At 39.1% G+C, this 24,835-nt stretch overlaps 1 protein-coding gene across 1 annotated transcript; it reads left to right on the top strand.

Moving 5' to 3' along the window:
- The first annotated feature begins 964 nt into the window (after nucleotides 1-964).
- Nucleotides 965-24,326, top strand: LOC124263565 (dynactin subunit 3-like). The gene is given in 9 exon segments (XM_046698229.1): nucleotides 965-1,032; nucleotides 1,034-1,076; nucleotides 6,838-6,858; nucleotides 18,071-18,155; nucleotides 18,982-19,068; nucleotides 19,368-19,451; nucleotides 21,114-21,172; nucleotides 21,429-21,488; nucleotides 23,888-24,326. Coding segments are annotated over 9 exon segments (582 nt in total). The 5' UTR covers nucleotides 965-979; the 3' UTR covers nucleotides 23,978-24,326.
- The last annotated feature ends 509 nt before the right edge of the window (nucleotides 24,327-24,835 follow it).

Raw genomic sequence — 24,835 nt, forward strand, 5'->3', positions numbered from 1 at the left:
TGACATCGCTGCACTGCAAGTCTAATGGCAGTACCGTGTTCAGAGATGTACATTTTTTATTGAAAACTAATGAAGAGTGAATTTTGATGATAAATAGAATCTCACCCTCGTGTCTTCTGATATCAAATATATCAACACTCGTTGATTCGGCTATTTTCCTAAACAAGGAAGTTAGAGGAATAATTCCTGAAAAAAACCCAGTTATTACAGTTGTTGTTTTTGTTGTGTTCTGAGTGCCTGGTAGCAGTATTTACCTGAATGTATGTTGTATTCAAACGACAAAAATAAAAGTAATATATATGAATGTCATGTTCTGACATTCTCCATATACTGAGAGACCGAGCCTTAGTCTGGTTGTCAGCTATTGGAATGGTCCGCCCACACAGTGGTTTAGATATATTTCCTGTCTCAGTATTTTGTGGAATATGACGTCACTTCAAGACTTCCACGCGGTTGCCTGTATGAATGTTCTCATTTATGTTTATAAATCTACAACCAACGACATCACCTGTTCTTGGTTACTGTATATATAACTTACAATAAATAAATATATAAACGTACTGCATATATGCAAGATGAAGGCTATTATTGACCAAAAATAATGCATACAACATAAATGGGTACTTCTTTGTCAATGTATGAAAATATAGAAGAAATCCTGAGAAAAAGTATTCGTTCTCAGCTTCGCCTGATGTGCGAAATACATTCGACGGTATTTTTTATAGTCATAAACACGTGGCTTTACAGTGTGCCTCAAATGAGTCATCGATCAAAGGGAGGTAATAATGTGGGGTCAATAAAAGTGATGTTCTGGGGCATAGTTTCCCGTTTCGGCGGAAGGTTAATCCTCCATTATTTTGAAGCATGTGTATAAACATATCATGAAAGTATTACAACGAATTGACTGTTAGTAATAAGTGAATGATTCAGAAAGATTCTCCTACAAATTTATCGAGAGCACATCACTGGTGTAGAAAAGATGGCGGCCACCTGTCAAATTGATGTGTTAGAGAAGAGAATTGAAAGTCTAGAAGCTCGTTTTCGGTAACGCTGATAAAGATGCGTTATACCCAAAGGTACAGGACGGTGTGATTAGTTATGTCTGTGTTTTTAATGTGATTATCCACTTTAGAGCATGATGAGTGATGCCTGTCAGAGACCAATACATGGATGTGTATCTGTTATTCATACCATTGATGGCTAGAATGCACTTTACCGGGCGCAGCCCTCGCTGTAGACTAAGGCTTAGTCTCTGAATATATATAATTTTGATAGTGACAAACAAACCCATTTATATTGAAAAGGAGCCCTAGGGAGACCAGAGATTCAGAACCTGAGGAAATCTAGACTTGCTTTATTTAGGGCTTTAGCACTGCAGAGAGGGCTTGGTAGTAGGGAAATTAATGTGGTTCAGGGACTGTGAGACAGACTACCCTCGCTGCTCGCTGCGGGGCAATGATTATCGCGCTATAGCGCTACCGCACTGTCTCAAGCGCTGTCTTGCTATATCGCGGTAATTGCTCCGTCTCCCTTCACTTGCATCTTTAGAGTCAAACAACCCTTTACCATCCTTACGGTTAGGGTATGGCACCCTTTACTATCCTTAGGGTTTAGGGACCCCTTACGATCCTTAGGGTTAGGCACCCTTTACGATCCTTAGGGTTAGTGGTTAGGGTAAGGGAACCTTTACGATCCTTAGGGTTTAGGGTTAGCACCCTTTCCGATCCTTAGGGTTAGGGTATGGCACCCTTTCCGATCCTTAGGGTTAGGGTTGGGAGAGGGGTAGGGTTAGGGACCCTTTCCGACTCTGATTTAGGGTTTGACTTTACCTTAGGGCAATATAATCCTATTATATCCAATTGAAACCCATTTCGATCCATCCGGTACTCGTCAGTACAGCCCAAGAAATAATGGTGCGAAAAAAAATGAATGGGAAGGGCGTGACACAGTGGGGCGGAAGCGTGAGAAATGTAAACAAACCATTGCGCGTGCGCAGTTGTTTGTTTTCATTTCTCGCTGCTTCCGCCTCACTTCTGTGCAAATGACCCGTTAAACGAGCACTCATTAACTGTGATGGTGCTCATGGTCCCGAGGTAGAGCGTCCGCCAATATTACGTCACTAATTAATGAAGTCAGTATTCCGGCGAAGCGCCTGAGCCCCAGCAGCGCTAATTAATCTGAAAAAGTGCGCCCAGTAATGTGCAGTAGTCCCCCATTGATAACACGGGAGCATTTATTTCACATTGCTAAGTTTTAGCATGCTTCTTCGAATAACCTTATGTCATTTGAAAGCGTAAGACATCCTCCCGTATCCCCCCTAATGTTAACGATGAGAAAAAATAAATTTATATATATTCATCATACAATGGATAGCGTTCACGTGAACATTAAAGTGTATTTGTTGTTCAAAAGGTTAATAGAAGGTTTCTAAAGTTCCACACAAGTTTGTTGTTATTTTTCAAACTAAGCTAAGATTTGTTGACAACAATCTATACTTTAACATAAAAACTTACTGGAAACTAGATGTCCTATCACAGTCAAATGAATAATCAGAAGAGAATTTTGTCAGCAAGCTTGTGACGTAACATATTACTAGCATATTACTAGCATATTTGTGAAGTCATATCTGTGCACGAGGTTTAGGTTCATGTTTTGTGGTAATTGAAACCCAGCGAGCAGTCGGCACAGGAATCCAGGTAAAGAATGTCACGAGAACATTAAAGTGTATTTGTTGTTCCAAAGGTTAATTGAAGGTCTCTGAAGTTACACACAAGTTTGTTGTTATTTTTCAAATGTAAGCTAAGACATATATTCAAGTAATGTGATTTGATTTAAGGGTGATACATGTGTAATATTGCAGATTGGGACATAAGAATAAGCAAACACTGAATTAGACACATCCAAAGTTCCAGCAGCAAACAGATACTGTTATCTAAGTAAAGTAAATGTTGCTATTTAGAACAAACCAAGGAAATTATTTCTCAAAAGCTTTACCAGTAGTTAATTTTCATTCATAAGGATGATACAACATTTTAGTACTTATGTAAAGTTTAAGTTAAAGATAAATTTCAATGTCTTTTGACAATTCCCTTTTCAATATTGACCCCAGCAATGGGAATCTAGTTTTAGAAACGTTGCATGCATAGGTGATATATGTGAGCCATCCATTAATAACAGCATGTTCCCCAAGGAAAAGACCAAAGTTTGATGTGTGTGCATAATCAACTTTCATTTTTCAGTATACATATGTCTATAAATGACACCTTTGTGCATATGTTGTCTTTATTATGAATTACACTATGGTTTTGATATTTATGGGTTGTTTTTGTTTTGTTTTGGGAGAGGGAGGGGGAGGGGGGGTTGTTGGGTGTGTGTGTGTGTGGATAAGATCCATTATTTGGTTTTTGTCGTGTTTGTCATCTAAAGATACAGCAATACAGTTTGTTTTCTTAAGAGTGAAGGTAGAGGATATTGTATGTGTTAAGTGAAATATGCTACCAACATGTAATTCTAGTGTTCTGAACAGAGGTAAACTCAAATAAGTGAGGTGTGAACTTGACACAACACGATAGGTCCGCACAAAAGGGGTGTGTGGTAGAGAATTAGTCTTTAGCAACCCATGCTTGTCGTATGACGTGACTAATGGGATCAGAGAGTCATGATTAGTCATTTGTCATTGATGTTTGTCATTGTATGACAGGTGCTTAGATTGATATGCACGAAGTCAACTCGAGAATTGTTGATCCAGTCGCCATTATTTACAATACAGCTTAAATACTACAGAGTGCAGCGTTAAATAACAGACCTATGAAGATCCAGGTTAGAATCAGCAACCCATGCTTGACGTATGAGGCGACTAACGGGATCAGGTGGTCAGGCTCGCTGACTTGGTTGACACATGCCATCGTATCCCAATTGCGTAGATCAGTGTTCATACTGTTGATCACTGGATTGTCTGGTCCAGTCTCGATTATTTACAGACCGCTGGAATATTGTTAAGAGCGGCGTAAAACTAAACTCACTCACTCAATTATTAACAGACTGTTGCCATAGAGCTAGATAATTGGTGGATGGGCGTTAACTGACAAACCAACCAACCAATGTTAAACAACATTGAAAAAACCTGTAGTGGGGATAATCCTTTTTTTTCACTTTGCAACAGAATTGTATGTCTTAAATGTGTCTTGCACTGACTGTTGCTTAGTTTTATGACATCTTTCTCTTGTAACAGAAAAGATCCAGATATTTTATGTGAGACCATTTCATTTTTGTTACATCAGTCAGGTACATCAAGCAAATAAAATGGTGTCTGGTTGCCATAACATTTTCATAAACTCCACTTGCCTCTGAGAAAGATCTGGCAATGGGCAAACTGTGCAGTTCTATGATGTCAAGAACACTTGTCCAGTGAAATATGAAGTATGTCATTGAGTGACATGAAAAATGTGATATACTACTCACACTTTGCTAAGGATCACCAAAATTCACAACTTTACGTAGATTTATAATTTGATATTGTATCCATTTAAAACTGGATAAATAATAATATGGTAATCCCTCTTTAGGCAAACAATCACTTTAATCTAACCTTATGCACTTGATACACGAGTAACCATAAAAATGGTTTTCATGGCACCAATCAACCATTTTGCAAATCATGGAACAAGTCATTGACGAGTAGACAACACTTGTCAATAGCAGGTATGGGATCCACAAGATGCAATGACATACTGAAATCTAGTATCCATGGTTACAGTAAGCTTAGATATTTAAACCAAATTTGACCCCACATCATAGTTTTCTGTTGAATCCATGATTTGATCCTTAGCAAAGTCTGAATAGTATATTTTCACGAGTAGTGGAGCCAAATTATGACATTCCTCACATCAAGAGATGACAGATACACCAGGCACATGAAATATTCTATTTGGTTTAAATGGAAACATTATTAATCCAAGAATATTAGATTAACAAAAAACCAAATTCTCCCAGCTGTAAACGAAAGACTGTTCTCTTCTTTGTTCAGGCATGCAGTTAGACAAAGTTTGGAATTCGAAAATGAAATAAACATCTTGAAAACACATATCTGTATCAGTTGCTATCTTTTTAGTATCAGAAAAATCCATATGTTCGCGTGAGACCATTTAAATTTTGTTGCTTCAGTCAGGTGTATAAAAAAACAATATTCTACTTATTTCAATTTTGCATCTGGTTGCCATAGCATTTTCAGGACACTCAATTACCATTGACAAAAAAACCTGCCAAACTGTGTAGTTCCATGACGTTAGTAACACCTCTTTATGGTCATTGCACCACAGGACGTCGGAGACAAAAGCAGGAAGACAGTGTTTTCCTTGTCTTTGAGATAATGCATCCTTGATAATCTCCAGGGTATATGTTCCGATAAATCTCCACTGGTACCCTGGATCACAGGCTAACTGTAGCGCAAATAGGGTTGCGCAACAGAGAGAAACTGACCAGTCTTCTTATATGCGAGTGAAGCGAGTAAAGGTTGGCAACGTACTTCGCTCGCTTCGGTTCGAAAAATATTTTTAATATCAAAAAAGATATTGTCACCATCAAAGGTAGACACCCATTTCCTCACAGGGTTGTGCTCTCTGATTTCCAACCTCATATTTAATAGTTAATCACGTAAAATATATTTAATTCAACATTTCAAGCGCCACTCGTAGCATATCAAATTGTTCTTCGCCTCCATTCCCCCTGCCCGCTTCCGGTTCAAGGGAGTGAAGGAACAAGAATACGCAGAAATTACAACGAAATATCATATTGCCTAATTTTACCATTAAACTGTTTGAGTTTATTTTTCTTATCTGCTGTCGTTATTGTTAGAATTTTCGTAACATTTCGCATCCAGGGTAGTGGAGATTTATCGGAATGTATACCCTGGAGATTATCGAGGATTGAGATAATGTTGAAGGAAGCAAGGTATGACCTGTTGTAATTTTGAGTAACTGATTCCCCGTACTTTGCAATTAAGTCTTTCTTGAAAAAAAATACTCAGCTTGTATCTGATTGGCTTTAACTGCTTGCTTTATCATCTGATCCTGTGTAAATTACTTCTCACTCCTTGATCAGTGACACTGGTATTAGAAGCATCATAGTTCTGTGATGAAACGCTGAATGATGCAGGGGTGATGTGGTGGCCTACTGGTTAAAGCTTTCACTCATCATGCTGAAAATGGGTTTGATTCCCCTCATGGGTAAAATGTATGAATCCCATTCTTGGTCTACCTTGCATGCTATGGCTGGAATAATGCTTAAAGTGAAGTGAAACCATACTTAAATCACCCAATAATTGTTAGTACTGTTTTAAGTGTTGGAGCTTTCTTAACATATATTTTCAAATGTGATTTTCTGAAGTATTAAATTTTTAATATAATGATATATAATAATAGCCATTTGTAAACTATATAATAAAGTGCCTTATTCCGCACACTTGTGCATGCTCAAAGCGCTAACACATTACTACCCCGGATAACCCAAGCTGCCTGTTAGGCGCTAGAAGGTTTTAGTCACATGACTTATCCGACCGGGTACCCATTTTCTGCTCATTATCAAATGAACCTTATAAAGAAAAGTGTATATTTTGTCCATCCTACTGCATAAAGAGTGGGTATAATTTTTGTTATATTTTATTACATTCTGTTCAAGATGGTCAAACTGTAAATCAAATGAATTAGACAATTATCACCTTACTATTCCTTTCATTACTGTTCCTCTTATCTCATATTCCTCATTGTGCCTTGTTCATGTCACATGTATGTGCATGCAGCCTGATTAACTTGTGTTTGTTTCCTTGTTTTCTTGTCACAGGATTCCAGCCTAGGTCCACAGGTAAAACACGGCTTGTCTTGCTTCACATGCTTGTTGCCTGCACAGTCACCTCACTAACCCAGCTTCTCCACAGTTTAGGGCCTGTAAGTCTCACAAGGCGCTACTTCCGGTACTAAGCTGGTTCCGTCTCCCTTTGCGTTAGCAAACTTGTGATATGCTTATTGCCAAGCTTACTTCCAGTACCAGATTTCCAGTGACAAGCATATATTCAAGAGCCAGTTCTGGTTCAAAATTGTGCGACTGCCAAATATGACTTTACTATACTGGTTAAAGTATCCAACCATGCTGTCACAGCTGTTGACGGTGGTAATAGTTAGCTAATTTGGGGATGGTTAGATCCGAAATTTGTTATTCCTGCAAGGATTATTGGTTCCTTAGTGTCAACTGACAACCAAGAGACCATTGAAAAGGTATGAAACGTTTGTCACCGGAAGTACTAGGGTCTTGTGAAGTGCAGTGACCTACTTACGGGCCCTATTGGTGTATTAGCAGAACTCATGTGAAATATCTTCATTAGGCCACAACAAATTACAGTTTGCTAAATTGTTTTTTGTAAAAAGCCAGCGAATGGTAAGAAACAATTATTGTCAAAAAGGACATTATTCTGTCTTTGTGTCAAGAAATTTGAGAATAGTAAAGTTGTCTGCTAAAGAAATGACAGTGACAAATCCCATTGCAATTCCCAATCTGAGGAGTATAGTGGAATATTAATGTTAATGATTAATAGGGCAATGGTGATGGGAGTCTACTTCATCTCCTGTGTTTGGTCTAAACATCTAGGTAAATATGTCGGGTTGTTCCATCAGGATTCTTTCTCAACACTAACACAGTAATGATAAGTTTGTTAAATAAATTCCTTGTTTCTCTTGACCAAGCCCAAGAAATGCCATGACCCCAATCGTTGATTTCACATGTTTACGTGTTTTTACAAAAACAAGTCAGATTCCTTATTAACCAAATTTCGACTTTTAGCATACGTCATGCATCAAAGTCTTCCCTGTACGCTGAACATTCTGTATTATCATCACGGAAATTCATAGTCATCGCTCTTAACAACTGTAGTGGATGAAAGGCAATAGAGGTCACATTTTGCATTAGAATAGAGTTTACATTTATAGATTTGCAGTCTAATATTAAAGTCAACTAAGGAAAAATAAGCAGTCCCTCTCAATCCCATCCCCATATCTTCAGGGCTTGCATTTCAGTAAGATGGATCCCAAACCAGACATTGTGACAAAGTCCTCAGAAACAAAATGTTTATTTGACTTACCTGATGGAGTAATCTGAGATTTATGTTCATTAACACTTTAATTTGACTTTTGTGTGTGATTTGTTTGCAGTTTCTGTTTATTTTATGCAGCAATGTTTGCCTGAAATGAACTAATTTGATGTGGCCTTTAACTAATATGTGTAACAAAATGTGTTAACAATATGGTACTGTAGAAGACATTACGACTGTTACTAACAGGTTTGGTCTGTATTACCATGAATACATATTACCATGTATGACGGTTGGGGTGTTCATTAACAGGACCTCTCACTGGAGGATACTATTTCTATTTTGCTGATCAATGTACAATGCTCTTAATGACCTGAATGATATCATGAAGATTGTCTTTACAAGCTAAGAGGCAATATTTGTGATACATGTTTCAGTAACTAATAACTTTGACAATGTAGACCTACCATATGATAACCTATGCTTATCAATTGATTGTGATTGTACACAAATGGGGACTTCACTTTCTCAGGCTGTGTGATGTGTACTTGTTTTTTGTATTAAGTCAGCAACAGCAGTGGTGCTTAATGTGCTTCTTTACATTTCCAACCGCCTCCGTGGTGTAGTGGTTAGAGCGTCCGCCTGGAGAGCGGATGGTGGAGGGTTCGATGCCTTTGCTGTGTCATACCAAAAGACGTTAATATATGGTACTTGTTGGTCCCTGCCTGGCGCTCAGCATTAATAGGTACAGGAAGGACTGGTCGGCTCGGAATCAGTTTTACGTGTCTGAGAAGTGTATTCATGCTTAACTGCGGCATGGTATCTCAGTGAGCTAGCACTATAAAACCAGTTTACGTCTGGGCTAGTACAAGCAGCCACACATGCACATGCATGCACGTTGTCATATGAGCGGAATATTCTTAAGTACGACTTTAAACCTCACTTCACCTCTTAAAATTTCTCATTGGGGTGGCCTGGTGGTTTAAGCATTTGCTTGTCATATCAAGAAGCTGTTTTTGAAACCGTAACAGGTACAAAATGTGAAGTCCATTCTTGGTGTCCTTCATCTTAATTTGCTGAAATATAAGTAAAACAGTTTCCGATCATACTCGCTTACTTCACAAGTTGTTTTGCCTAGCTACATAACCATGACAATTGTAATATACTGTATGAATTTCCTAGAATGATAATTATCATATGTTGCACTGTTTGAATTTTACAGAATTAGAATCAACACAGTTATTATACCGTGTGAATTTCCTTGAATGATAATCATAACCGTAATACTGTATGAGCTCCCTTGAATAATAATCATGATAATAGTTATGCTGTTTGAATTGCATCAAATTTTAATCATGATTATTGTGGTTTTATATGAACAGTCTAGTGTGACTGCATTGCTAGTCTCCAGTCCTTGAGTCATTGAGAGGCAACAATTGGGCACCTCATATAAGTGAAAACATGTACCCTTGGTCAAAGCTATGGGATATCACACTTACCTGCAATATTTTAATACCTTCTTTAATTGAAAAGTGTTAGCCCATAGGCGGATCAATGTGCAGGGAAGTCGCCCCTTTTGTCCTGAAAGTTTATTGAATGGCCATCGTCACGGGTGAAAATGAAGCGTGCAGATTCTCAATGTGTGCACCCCCTTTCTCAAAAGATATCGCCCTGCAGCCGTTTGGTTAAAGTGTTACAATCACACGAAGATCTGGGTTTGATTCCCCACGTGAGTACAATGTGTGAAGCCCATTTCTAGTGATATTACTGGAATATTGCTAAAAGGGGTTAGAAACCATTTTCTCTTATTCTCATAGCGTCATTTTTCAAATTTTCCTGTTCAGGTTGTTATTGCAGATAAGTATGACGTGGTTCCCTGTTGTTACTTTTGTTTTATTTAGGAACTCTTCAAATTGCATTTTCAAACTTCACATCCAATGTAAAATGATGCAACTTGCTACTTTAAAGTGATGACTAATATATCATGAACATAAACATCCTGGGGGGCGATGGGGTAGCCAAGTGGTTAAGGCGTTCGCTCGTCACGCCAAAGACCCGGGTTCAATTCCCCACATGGGTACAATGTGTAAAGCCCATTTCTGGATATTGCTGGAATATTACTAAAAGCAGCGTAAAACCAAACTCACTCACTCACTCATAAACGCCCTGGAGTCCTCAAGAAATATGCAGTCATGACTTTTCAGTAAGTGAAGTGAGTTTTTTTAGAATTAAACATGTTTTCAGGCCCTGACAACTTCTAAGATATGTTCCATCATTAAGTGTTTCAAACACTAAAACAGTAGTGACAAAATAGTGTGATCGACTGCTTGGTCATTTCGTCTCTGCGAGAAATCTTCGATTATTTCAATTAATCGGAACACTACTAGTGTCAGGGGCGGATACAGCTTTTTGAGAAAGGGGGGGTGCACACTTCATTTTCACCCAAGTTTCAATGGTCATTTAATAAACTTTCATCCCACCACCCCACTGCACATGGTTATATATGTGGTAAAATATTAGAGCTTGATGTTAAATCTTATTTTGCCTCGGAATAGTTTTGGCCAAACCAGAAACTACTTGAGTTTTAGGATACATAGATGATAATATATGGAAGCAACAGATTTTGGTCCAAGTATCACATATGGGATTCTTGACTAGTGTTTCCTTCTGTTATAAAATCAAGTGACACAGTATTTCTTTTGGATATCTGAAACACAAGAAATTTTATTTTGTACAGAAAATAGGTTCAGAAAATGTACCGAAAAACTTTGGCCTGTCATTATTAATGCTTTGTGTTCCCCTACAGGTAACCTGCCATCCACATTGGTGTTTATTTAAAGGTTGTTGTTGAAGGGTTGATTTGTTGATGATTTGTTTGGCTGTTAGCTGAATCACTGATGTATGTAGCAGATGTATGGAGGGTCCCAGGCAATTCTGGGTTGGAATAGATCCCCAGCAACCTGTGTTTGTTGTGCATGATGCAGGGGCGGATACAGCTTTTTGAAAAAGGGGGGTGCACACTATTGAGAAAAGGAGGGATGCACACTTCATTTTCACCTGAGTTTCAATGGTAATTCAACAAACTTTCAGCACAAAAAGAGCGGTGTGCACCCCTGCACCCCCCTCTGAAACCGCCTATGTGATGACTTAAGGGATGCAGTGATCAGACTTAGTGACGTGCTTGATTGTCTGGCCCCATGCCCTGATGGTGTGAATCTTGCTAATATTTTTGAAAGGTTTGTCTGGTATGCTCTTAAAAAAATATAAGTGGACTTGAACTTTCAATTTGGATAGGAAATATAAGCGTGAACAAACTCTTCAAAGACAGACATCTTATGAACACACCACCAGTAGTCTAAACCACCATCCAACACCAACACTAAACACAACGCATGGGATGCACGTGCACAACGCAGTAGCCCCATAAACGTGCAAGAGGTGTCATTCTTGATTTTGACAATAAATCACTGTAGACCATTAATTTTGACAATCATCTTGCATCACATAGTTGTTAGCGTTTGTTTCTGGCTGTTTTCATTTTATTGAAAATGAAAATCGTACACATGCAAATTTCACGTCATACACCAATCATCTTTCAAGAGTGATTACTGTACAAACAACTATGGTCATAAGAAAGTGCAAGTGGTGCTGCACTCTCAAAACATTCATTATTATCATATCAACATTGACTGACTCCCAATATATCCCAATTTTTTCAATCATATATTAAAAATGAAGTTCCCTTACTTTTTTTTAAAGAGTATAGCTTCAAGACAGCAGTATTTAAGCAAACAAACAAATGAAATATCAAATAAACAGAAATTAGAAATACAAGAAGTTTCATTTGTTTTTAACATAAACATTTTTGTACAAAAAGAGGAAATAAGACAATAACTGGTTACAGTCATATTGGCATATATTGAGTAAATGTTTAATGCCTGAATAAATGAAGTGCTCTGTCATACTTGGGGCTGACAAACTGAAGATCTTTGTGACATAGCTTACACAAAGGGTACTGGCCTTTGATGTAGTTCCCATAGACCCTGAGGACTGATCAGTGTTGTATGGCTGTGATAAATACTTATCACAAATGTCATTTTTGATACTTAAGTACATGATTCATTGTGTGGTGTGGAAAAACAAATTGTAGTTGACGTCAAACAACATGTTTTGTTTCCTGTGTAGGACATCCGGAAGTTAGGACTTTCCATGTCTTTAGTTTTGTTATTGTGAAAAACAAACCTTTGCAATCACTTATATGACAGGTGTGAGTGAGTGTGTTAGGCATGTATTTATTTAGTATGTGCTGTTAATATATTTTTTTTAATAGTTATTTTTACTTGTCACTTCCTTAACCTAAAAGTTGGGGAGACAAAGGAGGCATGACCTGAAATAATTCTCTTTGTTACTATTCCATTGAAGATTATATGTTGGCACATCCATAAAGCAAGTGAAAAATTTCCTAAACCTCCTCTGTCAAAGCTATATCAAGCAAGCTACATAAAATCTTCAGCAGTATTCAACAACATTTATACTAGCATGTGGAATTGACTTAAAATGACTGGAAATAACTGATACAGTACAACCAGAAATTATTGAGAATTTAAGATTGTAATTTTATTTATTTTTTTCACTCATTACTCACGTATTAGATGTGAATATTAGCAGAACATAACTCCAGATTCAAAGACAGGTGAACAGTTAGTATTTTGTCAAGTCACCATAAGCAGCAATGCAGGCTTCAATGCGGCGGGGCATACTACTGATCAAAGAAGTTAGAAAGTCGTGGTCCATGCTGTCCCAATATCGGACCACCTCTTCTTTCATTTCAGCAATATTTGTCAGATTTTTCTTATTGGCACTTTCCTTCATAAGTCTCCAAACATTTTCTATTGGATTTAGGTCAGGGCTATAGCTTGGCCAATCTAATAATGTCATATTTTGGGTCCGAAACCAGGCCTGTGAATGCTTTGAACGATGTTTTGGGTCCTTGTCCTGCTGGAAAATCCAAAAATTTCAATAGAACACGTGAGCAGATGGAAGTATATGTCCCTCGAGAATATCTGTGTACCGCTCACTGTTCATATTCCCTTCAAATACACAGAGGGGCGTTGCCCCTAACACAGATATGCCACCACACACGCTAAATTTTGGACTGTACTTTGGGTGCTGATACAAAGGTTTTTCAGTAAGTTTGGTCCAGAATTTCAGTGTATTAGGAAACAGCCACACAGAACTTTCATCAGAGAAAATCACATTGTCCCAGTTAAAATTTCTATGCTGTAAGCACCAGTTCAACCTTTGCTCCTTTTGTTCAGGTTTCATGATCAGTGATGGAATTCCTCGACTTTTCTGCCAACCCATTGCATGCAGCTCAGTTGTAATTGTCTCCTTACAGACAGCCACAGTTCCTCTATCAATCATATCCAGCCTTACGTTTTCTAAACTCCTTCGTTTGTTTTTAGAAACAAGAATACCAAGCCGCCTCCTGTCACCGACAGTCAATTTTCTGGGCCTACCTGCACCTCCCTGGTGCTCAATGCCTTGCGCTTATGAAGTGCTAGTGAAGTCGATAGCCGACCAATAAACATTTGATGACGGGGCCGGCTTCGATGATGTTTATCGAATTAGCAACAGAGCATAGCGTTTCTGACCGGTGTTGATCGGATACCACATCGTATCGTTCAATACACAAATTCACTTTGTAAATGGCTTCGGAATCAATTCGGTTGTTGATCTACGGGCTGGCATGGTACGGAGGAAGTTGAAGCTGCTCGATTAGTGGCTATTCTCAGGACGCCGATTTGGTGGTCAATGTAGGGGAATGATATCTGATGGGGAGCGATTCGGTTTCAGTATCTTTGGCAGGTGAGGGTGAAGCGATGTCGATGAAGCCAGGTAGGAGTGGTTGCCTCATCAAAGAACTTCAGGTAGCCACTTCTTTCTGGGGAAGCAGTTGAGCAGATGTTTTGCTTCATGATGCCGTCAATGACTTTGGTGTATGTCTGATGTAGTTGACTGCATGGTCATTGTACACGATGAGTTAGTTTTGAGGAACAGGTTGTCATGAGGATATTAATGGGTGAATTTGGATGCGATGCTGGATGCTCAGCCCATCTCATCACCAACATCCCCATCAAATTCACCATTGAAACAGAGCAGAACAACCAACTACCTTTCCTGATGTCCTTAAAAGTCCCGCACTCCTGCAACCAACTCCAGACCTCCGTACAGAAACCAACTCATACGGATCAATACATCCACTACAACTCCAACCACCCACCTAAAGTCAAGACCGGCGTCATCTCTACATTGACCAGAAGAGCCAAAAACATCTGCTCAACAAACCTACAGGAAGAAATTGAACACCTGAGGAAAGTCTTTGTGGAACGCAAACCACTACCCACCTGAAATAGTCAACAGAGCCATCAAGCATCGCCATCTCCTCCTGCCAAAAGATCTAAACCAGAATCAGCCCCCATCAAGATATCCATTCCCTACATTGGTAAACCATCACACCAAATCAGCCTAATTCCTGAAAAATGCCATATCCATTTGCAATATTTTACAAAACACGATAAACAGTGGACAAAGGGATGATTGTTCTACTTGAAATCACTTAAGCTGATCTGATGTCCTTGTTATAATACTCTAAAATCAACTTCCTCTTCTCTAAATCATCCATACTGAGGATCACTGAAAATGTCGTCTGCTAAACAAGTAAACAAAGGGGGATAACTCTTCACAAACTAATGAAAAAGGATTAACGGAGTTGACTCTCTTGAATGAAACCAAGCACTTGATAGCTGGTCAAGGTTGTTTATACTAGAAATCCAATTAAACATATTCCTAAAATTCTCAATAATTTCTGGTCATACTATATAAGGTCAAGAAGATTTGTACTTGGGTGTGTTCAATTGTTTTGAAATAACCTGTAAATTTGAAATTCTGTAGTACCTCCCTGAAGAACACCATCACAGCAAAACATAATTTTCAAAATTAGCTTTCCTCATATGAGTCTGTTGGATAATGGACCCGTGAAGATCCGGGGTAGAATTGATCTTCAGTAACCCATGTCGTAAGATCTGACTAACGGCATTGGGTGGTCAGGCTCGCTGACTTGGTAGACACATGTCATTGTATTCTAATTGTGTAGATCGATGCTCATGCTGTTCATCAATTGATTGTAAGGTCCAGACTCGATTATTTACAGACTGCAGCCATATAGCTGGAATATTGCTGAGTGCAAAGTAAAACTTAACTCACTCACTCACTCTCTGTTGGATACTGTATGTCAGTAATGATAGTGTTGATAAGGACTCGGCAGATCACCAAACTAAGCATTTATCATAGTACTTAATACCGGTAGGTCACTTGTTATGACCAGGGGTGGTGGGGTAGCCTATGGCTAAAGCGTTCGCTCGTCACGCCAAAGGCCCAGGTTCAATTCCCGACATGGGTACAATGTGTGAACCCCATGTCTGGTGTCCCCGCTGTGATATTGCTGGAATATTCACATTCACTCACTCAAACTGTAATGGCCAACCAGGGAAGCTTGATAACCTTGGAATGGGTATTGGGGTGAAAGAAATGTCAGAATTAATAATGACCTTTTGTCTCAGTCGCATCAGGAAAAGAAAAGGACCAACTATTTTGATTTGATACCTTATGCTGATGATGTAGAAATTGCCATCTTGGAGATGTTCTGATGTGCTTGGAGATTAGAATGTACTAATATCATGTCAAGACAAGTCACTAACTGGAAGGTGGATTTAATGTGTCCTGGCAGTTTCTTGATGTGTCTTTCAGTGGCAGTGAGTACCCCTATCCTGATGCTCCCAATGGTGTGTGTAGTGGTGTTTATGTTTCAGCTTGCATGTTGTGGGCTGGACACCATGCCCTGCACAGCTTACCTTGCACAACGCTGTACAACCCGCTGGATATTGTCATGGGTGTCATGTTCATTCCAAACATATCATGTTAACTCTTTGAATGGCATTTAGCAGTGATATTCATAAAGGGGAAATTTATGGATGTCAATTTATTATGAGGAACACAGTTTCAGAGTGTACTCTTACTCCTCCATCAGGTGAGATTGACGTCCATAAATTGTCTCTTTTATCAGCTATTATAACAGTGAATATGTGTTTCCAGTGTTCCCCAAAGACAGTGCTGCATAATGTCATGTATTCACTATAATCCAGGGTATCTTTTCATTGTGTTAAGGGGTAGTCGAGTGGTTATAGCTCTCGCTCGTCACACTGAAGGGGTGGTGGGGTAGCCTAGTGGTTAAACTGACTGACTGACTGAGTTTGCTTTTACGCCGCTTTTAGCAATATTCCAGCAACATCGCGGCGGGGGACACCAGAAATGGGCTTCACATATTGTACCCATGTGGGGATTCGAACCCGGTCTTCGGCGTGACGAGACAACGCTTTAACCATTAGGCTACCCCACCGCCCCCCTAGTGGTTAAAGCTTTCACTCGTCACACTGAAGGGGTGGTGGGGTAGCCTAGTGGTTAAAGCTCTCGCTCATCAGGCAGAAGACCGGTACAATGTGTGAAGTCCATTTCTGGCGTACCCTGCGGTGATATTGCTGGAATATTGCTAAAAGCGGCCTAAAACTAAACTCACTCACTAACTCATCACACTGAACACCTGGGGTTGATTCCCCACATAGGTTCAATGTTTGGATTCCATTTCTGGTGTCTTGTGTGATATTGCTTGAATATTGCTAAAAATGACGTAAAACCATACTCACTCACTCCATTATGTTGTGATTGAAAACCCCTGGATCCATTAGATACAACTGTTTTCTCAATCTGATTCGAATGACACTGCTATGAAACGTTTCAAAGAAATTTTTCAGGAAGAAACTAGGGATAAGATGGAAGGTGTTTTCGCTTTCAAACAAAGTGAGACTTTGAATGAATGGTTTATGCACTGGCTATTTGAGGAGAGACTTTCAAATGATTCCCTATAAACATTTTGTTTCTCATCATCATCATTGATCACTTTTAATTGTTTTTAACGGTTTTGCGTATTTAATTCATGTTTCATGCATCTGGTATGTCATCTGCAGTAAGACAAATGAATAGCAGTGTGAATGATGACCTGAGGTTACTGTATTTAATGCAAACTTTTTACATATAAAATCTGCTGCAGCATAGAATAATGTTGACACAGTTTGGTTGGGATGGAGGAGCTATGTGCTAACAGCTTTCCAGGATATTAAGTTGAAGTAGTCAATCTTCCTCAATATTTTATCATGGAACCTGTTGAGAGGTACTGAATGTTGGCAGGTACTCAAGCAAAATGCAGATATCAACCATGATAGCATCACAGTTATCTGCTGGTATGAATGTTTTTCGGGAACATTGGCATTTCATATTATATGTTTGATATTTAGTTACCATGGTAATAGAGCCTTCAAATACAGACACAGTTTGCATCCTTTCTTAGTGTAGTAACCCTGGTAACCAAACCTGTATGTATTGTGTATTTAGTATATTTGTGTTGACGATTACTAGTCAAGGAAGCAGGGGTGGGATTTTCATAGAATTGACTGTATAATGTTTTAGACATTGAAACTGAAAACCAGGGTTAGTTTTTTAATATAAGGATGATACTTATGAAATCAGTTGTTTGGTTATGTTCATGTATATATATGTGGTATTTTTGTGAATATACATGCAAGTTTTGTTGAAATCAGACTTAAGAATTGAGGAATACAATTTAATAATCACATGATTCATCTATCATATTGAATGCATACATATGATTTTCATATTCATTGCCTTATTGTATTAATTCATATTTCATCATATTAATCATGCATAATTCAGTCATTTCATCCTCACAACAAAGCCTTTTTCTCTCCAAGCATGTGCATGCAGGTAGATATTGACACACCTCCAGCAGGTGTGCTTTGTTTACAGGTAAGACAGGTGTACAGCTGTATGGTGACAGGTGTTTCGTGGTGTTTATTGCAGTGTATAGACAATTTGTCGAACATCCAGAGCAAGGTGAAAGCAGCTACTGCGGGCAGGAAGAAGATACCTAAAGCATATGAAAGACGTGAGTTTACCATGAGTCACATGATATATGCCTACCTTTAAGGTTGACTTGAGAGTAAAATCTCATAATTGATATTTGGTTCTTTACAACCGATCAATCATCGAAAATAGTTGGTCGACATTTATCAAATTTTTCTTTTATATTTGTTAGTGCACAAAAAATAAAGAAAAAACATGTAGTTCTTTGGTGTTTTTTTTTCAAATTTCACATCTTTAAAGGATGACTAGTATGTTAGGAACATAAATTTCATGGAGTCTTTAAGATAAATTCAATCATGACTTGGAACGAGCTTGTGGTGCTTATGAAATGTAAATTTAATAACAGACAAAACCAACCTTTTGAAAAATATTGTTGATGCAAACAAGTTTTACAGAATTGTTTGTGTTCGATTATTAGAAAACATGATCAATTGCTTGGTCGTTTAGTCAGTACGACCAATCTTTGATTATATTACTTAACTGGACCACCACCACTGGAGAGAGATTGCTTGTTTTTTGTTTAGTGCCTGTCAGCTGCCTGTAAATGTTCTAGTCCTGTCAGGCAATCCAGTGATTGACACTATGAGCAATGAGTTATTCCTACATCCAAGTCACAAAGTCTGATAACTGTGAAGATCTAGGTTATAGGTGGGCGATCAGCATGTAATTTTATTGGAATTACATAAATTGTTGAACACTACTTGCTCATGCTGTTGATCATTGGATTGTCTGGTCCAGACTCGATTATTACAGACCACCCCCACATGGCTGGAATATTACTGAGTGCCACGTAAAACTAAACTCACTCACTCACTTGTCTGTACATATTGCATCCTGCTGTGTTTCAGTGCCTGACCTCCAGAACTACCTTGACCCTTCTTATACCGAGGAACTGACCACTTCCAATGACACCAAGGCTGAAATCATTCTTGCAGGTTAGACCAAGATACTTATAACAACATTGTACCCTTCTGGGTCTCTTCTCTTGTGTCAGTCTCGGCTGAAATTTCACTTGGTGGTATAATAGAGCATAAATTTTAATATTTACTTTTATCATAATGGAACCAACACATGAACATAGATCTCTGCATATTGATGATGACTTAAATGCCTGGAAGTAAATGAATGGTCCCCACAGCAGCAGTAGATGGAATATCATGTCTCAGGTCTTTTCTGTATGGTAGGACATCATGTACCCGGGTAATGTTAATTTTTTTGGGTATTGTGTTCACAGAGGAGGACTTCCTTCATCAGCAGGCGGCTCGACTGGAGAAGATGCAGAACTTGGAGGAGCTGTTTGACAGTGAACACATAAAGGGTGGGTGTCTATGAACATATAAAGGGTGGGTGTCACAAAGGATGGGTATCAGTCAATGCACAAAGGATGGGTGTCAGTCGCTGCATGAAGGATGGGTATAAAGGGTGGGTCTAACTGAATGCACAAAGGGTGGGTATCAGTAAATGCATAAATGATAGGTATAAAGGCAGTGTATGAAATACTCTAAAAATCCAGCCAGACATCTGGGCCCGTACCTTCAAAATCTTACCAGCCCAGAAGAGATTTAACCAGTCCTTCTTAAATACTAAATAGACAGTGCCAGTGGACACATTATCTGAATATATTTTTCCACCCGTCCATCACGCTGGCTAGCTGCAAAATTAGACAGTCCGGCAGAAATCTAGCCCATCTCGGGCGGTCGGACGGGCCTTATTTCATACACTGATAAAGGGTGGGTCTCACTGAATGTGCAAAGGATGGGTATCAGTCAATGCACAAAGGGTGGGTGTCAGTCGCTGCATGAAGGATGGGTATAAAGGGTGGGTCTAACTGAATGCACCAAAGGTGGGTGAAGGATGGGTATAAAGGGTGGGTCTAACTGAATGCACAAAGGATGGGTATCAGTCAATGCGCAAAGGGTGGATGTCAGTCACTGCATGAAGGATGGGTATAAAGGGTGGGTCTAACTGAATGCACAAAGGGTGGGTATCAGTAAATGCATAAATGATAGGTATAAAGGCAGTGTATGAAATACGCTAAAAACCCAGCCAGACATCTGGGCGGGTACCTTCAAAAACTTACCAACCCAGAAGAGATTTAACCAGTCCTTCTTAAATACTAAATAGACAGTGCCAGTGGACACATTATCTGAATATTTTTTTTCACCTGTCCATCGGGCTGGCTAGCTGCAAAATTAGACAGTCCGGCAGAAATCTAGCCCATCTCGGGCGGTCGGACGGGCCTTATTTCATACACTGATAAAGGGTGGGTCTCACTGAATGTGCAAAGGATGGGTGTTAGTAACTGCATTAAGGGTAGGTGTCAGTGAATACATAAGAGATGGCTCTCAGTGAATGTGTAAAGAGTGCGTGTCCCTTGTCCATCAAGGAAGATGTCATTGAGGGTAGGCATCATACTTAAGTCATAGTGCATAAATCTGTGACAGATAATGTTCCACTGATCATAAATGGTTGACCAGTGGATCATTCTTGTGATATATATAGATCAAAGATACTAAAATGTAACGTAAACACTTGTATTAACTGTTTAGTCTTTAAAATGATAATGTTAAGGCCAGACCAATTTTATTTCTTGTTTTTACGGATTTTTGTCATCAGAAAACCTAAAGGCAGGAGGGGAAAAAAAATCAAAAAAAAATCACCAGTCAAAGTAATATTCCTTTTAAATATTGAAAGTATTTTACTATTCTCAATTTATGAAGTTTATATGGGGCAAGAAACAGTCTGAAAAAGGAAATCTTGTAAGTTTACATTTTTGGCCAATAAAAACAATAGGAATTTATTTTTTGAGCGGGGAAAATTAATTTTTATTTTTATTCTTAGTCTTGAAAAAATACGACTGGCGGATCCACAAAACAAGAACTAGAATTGGTCTGGCCTTAGTATGTATTCACAAGTTCTAGTTTGGTTGAAGGGGGATAACTCTTATTATTTGACATGCAAACTCACCTTAACATTCCAGCTGCACCAAAACTGGCAGGAAAACTGCATGAACTCAGTCAAATCCAGATCAAACAACAGGTGAGTGAGTGAGTGAGTGAGTGAACGATGTTTCTGCAGTTTTGTTTTTTGATGTATCAATAAAAAATGTTAAGCTAATAATGATACTGAATGGCTCCTTTGGATTTTCCTTGGTGTGTAATTCTTGTGTTTTTGTTATTGAGGGTTATATGTTTCAAACAGACTGACGTTACCAAAATTGAGATTTAACATGTTAAAGGCTGCTCAAAGAAGGTTGTCTGAGAGATGTATTTGATTGTTGTGAATGTCATTGCAGGACCAAGCCTCCCAGTTTAATGATGAAGCCAGAGCCTGTTTAGAAGCCTACAACTCTATAGTATCCTTAAGAAACATTGCTCAAATCTTGATGTGAATCTGATTTCCTTATCGGTGGACATCCAGCTCTGGGGGGTAGCTTAGTGGTTAAAGCATCCGCTCGCCACTCTGAAGACCCGGGTTTGATTCCCCACAGGGGCACAATATGTGAAGCCCGTTTCTGGTGTCCTCTGTCGGGATATTGTTGGAATATTGCTAAAAGCTGCGTAAAACTAAAACTCAGTCAGTCAGTCAGTCAGGGGGCACGGTCCAGTGACGAATACAGTGACAGTTAGTCCTTGATCACACTTGAGGTCTTCGTTCTGGTGGAGGGATGTCATGGGTAGTCGCGTCTTCTCAGTGTGCTGACGAACTTGGCTGGAGTTGTGGTTGTCGGTTCATCACAATATCAGATATGAGTAGAATATACATACCGAGATTGATATATCCAAATCACATACACCAAATCCCTTAATCCCTGGTGGACATCCAGCTCTGGGGGGTAGCTTAGTGGTTAAAGCATCCGCTTGCCACTCTGAAGACCCGGGTTTGATTCCCCACAGGGGCACAATATGTGAAGCCCGTTTCTGGTGTCCTCTGTCGGGATATTGTTGGAATATTGCTAAAAGCTGCGTAAAACCGTACTCAGTGACCTCTAAACCCACAGGTGCATGGTATGACTGACTTGGTGTTGACATGACCTGGGAACCCATGCTTGTCATGGTTTGACATGTGATATTGAGGGGTTGTATGACATGACTGACTGTACTGTGCTCTCCACCATTCATTCCTTATGCTATCTACCACTGATGCATCTTGGCCATCTTGTCATAAACGTGAATAGTTTTAATGAACAGGGTTATCAGGCTAAATGACAGGGATGATTGCATGCCACTGTATCCCCGTAGCATGGTATTGGCGAGTGGGTGACCTGGCTTAAGCGCCAGGCTAGTGATCCAGCGAGGTTGAGGTGTCGGGATCGAGCCCAGTTGAGATTGATAACAGGATGTGCCGTTGAAATTGACATCCAATGATCGAGGGAAAAAATACCAGCGCCTTGAGCAAACACTAGTTGCCTGGATATGTGCAATATATAAATATCGTATAATAATAATTGATAACTGGTCAGTCTGGTTCAGAGTTGATTATTTACACATTGCTGGACCCGTGAACATCCGGGTTTGAATTGGTCTTCAGCTACCCATGCTTGTCACGACTAACAGGGTCGGGTGGTAAGGCTCGCTTACTTGGTTGATACATGTTGTGTCCTATTGTATAGATCGATGCTCATGCTGTTGATCACTGGATTATTTGATCCAGACTCGATATCTACAGACCGCTGCCATATAGCTGGGATATTGCTGAGTGCGGCGTTAAACAACCCACCAACACTTTGCTGGAGTATTGCTGATTAAAGAACAAAAAAAAAAGTATTCCATAGTATTTATGCAGGGATTTGTGGAGCTCACCGATGTGTTTTATTGCAAAGGTGATTTTGAGATACATGTACATGCCATTACAATATACACATAAATACAGTCTCCCAAACCCTGGATAACAGTGATTCTTGAAAAGAAAAACAAAATCATCCCTGCATCCACAAATGCTGAATTTGTTAGTATGGTGTGATCATGAATGTCCATATATGACTTGTAATACAACCAACAACTTTGGTTGGTTGCTAAAGAGGGAAAGCATCACAAATAACTGTGAACTGTAGAAAAGTTCTCACCAAACCTTGTAATCATGTCATGCAAAAGTTGATTATAAAATGAGGCCAAATTTGCTTTGACATTGTGACTGTTTACAGCTTGAGGAGTTATCTCCCTTTAAACATGGAGGCGTGCAAGTGCAATCTTTTGTTGTGCTGTGGTTGAGGCAGGAAATGTTTCTCAGCTGACTGAGATTCATTGCTCAGTAATCATGGAAAAAGCTATGGTGATTAATCCCAATAAGACTTTTTATGAAACCTTACAATTTGTGGGTGTTTTTGTTGACAGGTTTTCTGAACTACAAAGAATGATATCTTGTTAAATTCTCGTGAATGCTTGGTTCATTTCAGATGTTAAATCTTTTTCAACATGAGTGATAAAGAAATCTATTAAAGTAATCTTTCAGATCCACTTCCATGGTACCCTGTGGCAACATTTTGTATATAAATTGGTGGACAGTCACAGTGCCCACTAAGTTCGGGCCAATCAGACAGTGTATTTGACTCTACCAAGCATTCATTACATCACATGCAGTGAAAGGTAATGTGAAAAGATGGGAATGCTTTTTTTAAGGAAACAAAATACCAAAAAATGAAATGGTTCTTTGATTAGAAGGTGGTAGTTAATTTATTACATTTTCTTGGTAATATTTAGTTACATGTACATATTACATTAATTAGTCCACTAGGATTCCTTGACCATTGTCCAGGTAACATTGTTATCAAAGCAGTTTGTCCAGTGGGATGAAGTCCTGACTAAAGCAGAGATAGCTGCTCAGCCAAGGAAGGCCATGGACTGATGACAACTCAAGCAGCAACACCCTGGCTTCCTGTGCAATCTGAATAGTCTCCTAATTTATTTCTAGCCATATTGTCTTGCAGAACAATATCACTTCTTATGGGATAAGGGATTCAGGTGAATATTTTCTAAATGTTTTGCGTGGTTTGTGAAATTCGTGATCGTAAATCAGATAAGTTCCTGAAATGTATTAGTACATGTATGTGGAGGAAGTATTGTTTTGTTATTCTTGACTTCTCGTAGATCCTGTGTACATTCACCATAGTTTCACCTGAAATTGTTAATTGTTTGCTCTCATCTCTTGTATATATTGCTATGCATATAAATCATTAAATATATTGTCATGCTGATATTGTTCCTCTGATTGATGTCATATGTCTTGGGGAATTCTTGATGCCACGATCTCCACTACCCTTTGGAACCCGTGAAGATCCGGGTTAGAATTGATCATTGGATTATCTGGTCCAGATTTGATTATTTACAGACCGCTGCCATATAGCTGGACTATTGCTGAGAACAGTGTTACACAACAACTAACCAACCACTACCCATTGGGCAGATTTGGACCTGCTGAGATTAGACAAAAATAGTAGCCTGTTTGTGTTTGCAAAATTTCTTGTTTCATAAACAACAAGTCTGAATTGAGCTGTACTCGCTGATTTATTGCCATACTTGTTGGGAAGGTTCCGTTAGTTGGAAAGCTGGTAGGCATACAGACGGATTATTTCTTAGACAAAACTACCTGTGATGATTCGGGTTGGAATTGATCTGACCACTCGATCCCTAGTCACCTCTTACGACAAGCGGGGCGGTGGGGTAGCCTAGTTGTTAAAGCGTTGGCTCGTCACGCCGAAGACCC

The sequence above is a fragment of the Haliotis rubra genome, unplaced genomic scaffold (assembly GCF_003918875.1).
Source record: "Haliotis rubra isolate DU_JTF1 unplaced genomic scaffold, ASM391887v1 Scf120, whole genome shotgun sequence".
Lineage (NCBI taxonomy): Eukaryota > Metazoa > Mollusca > Gastropoda > Lepetellida > Haliotidae > Haliotis > Haliotis rubra.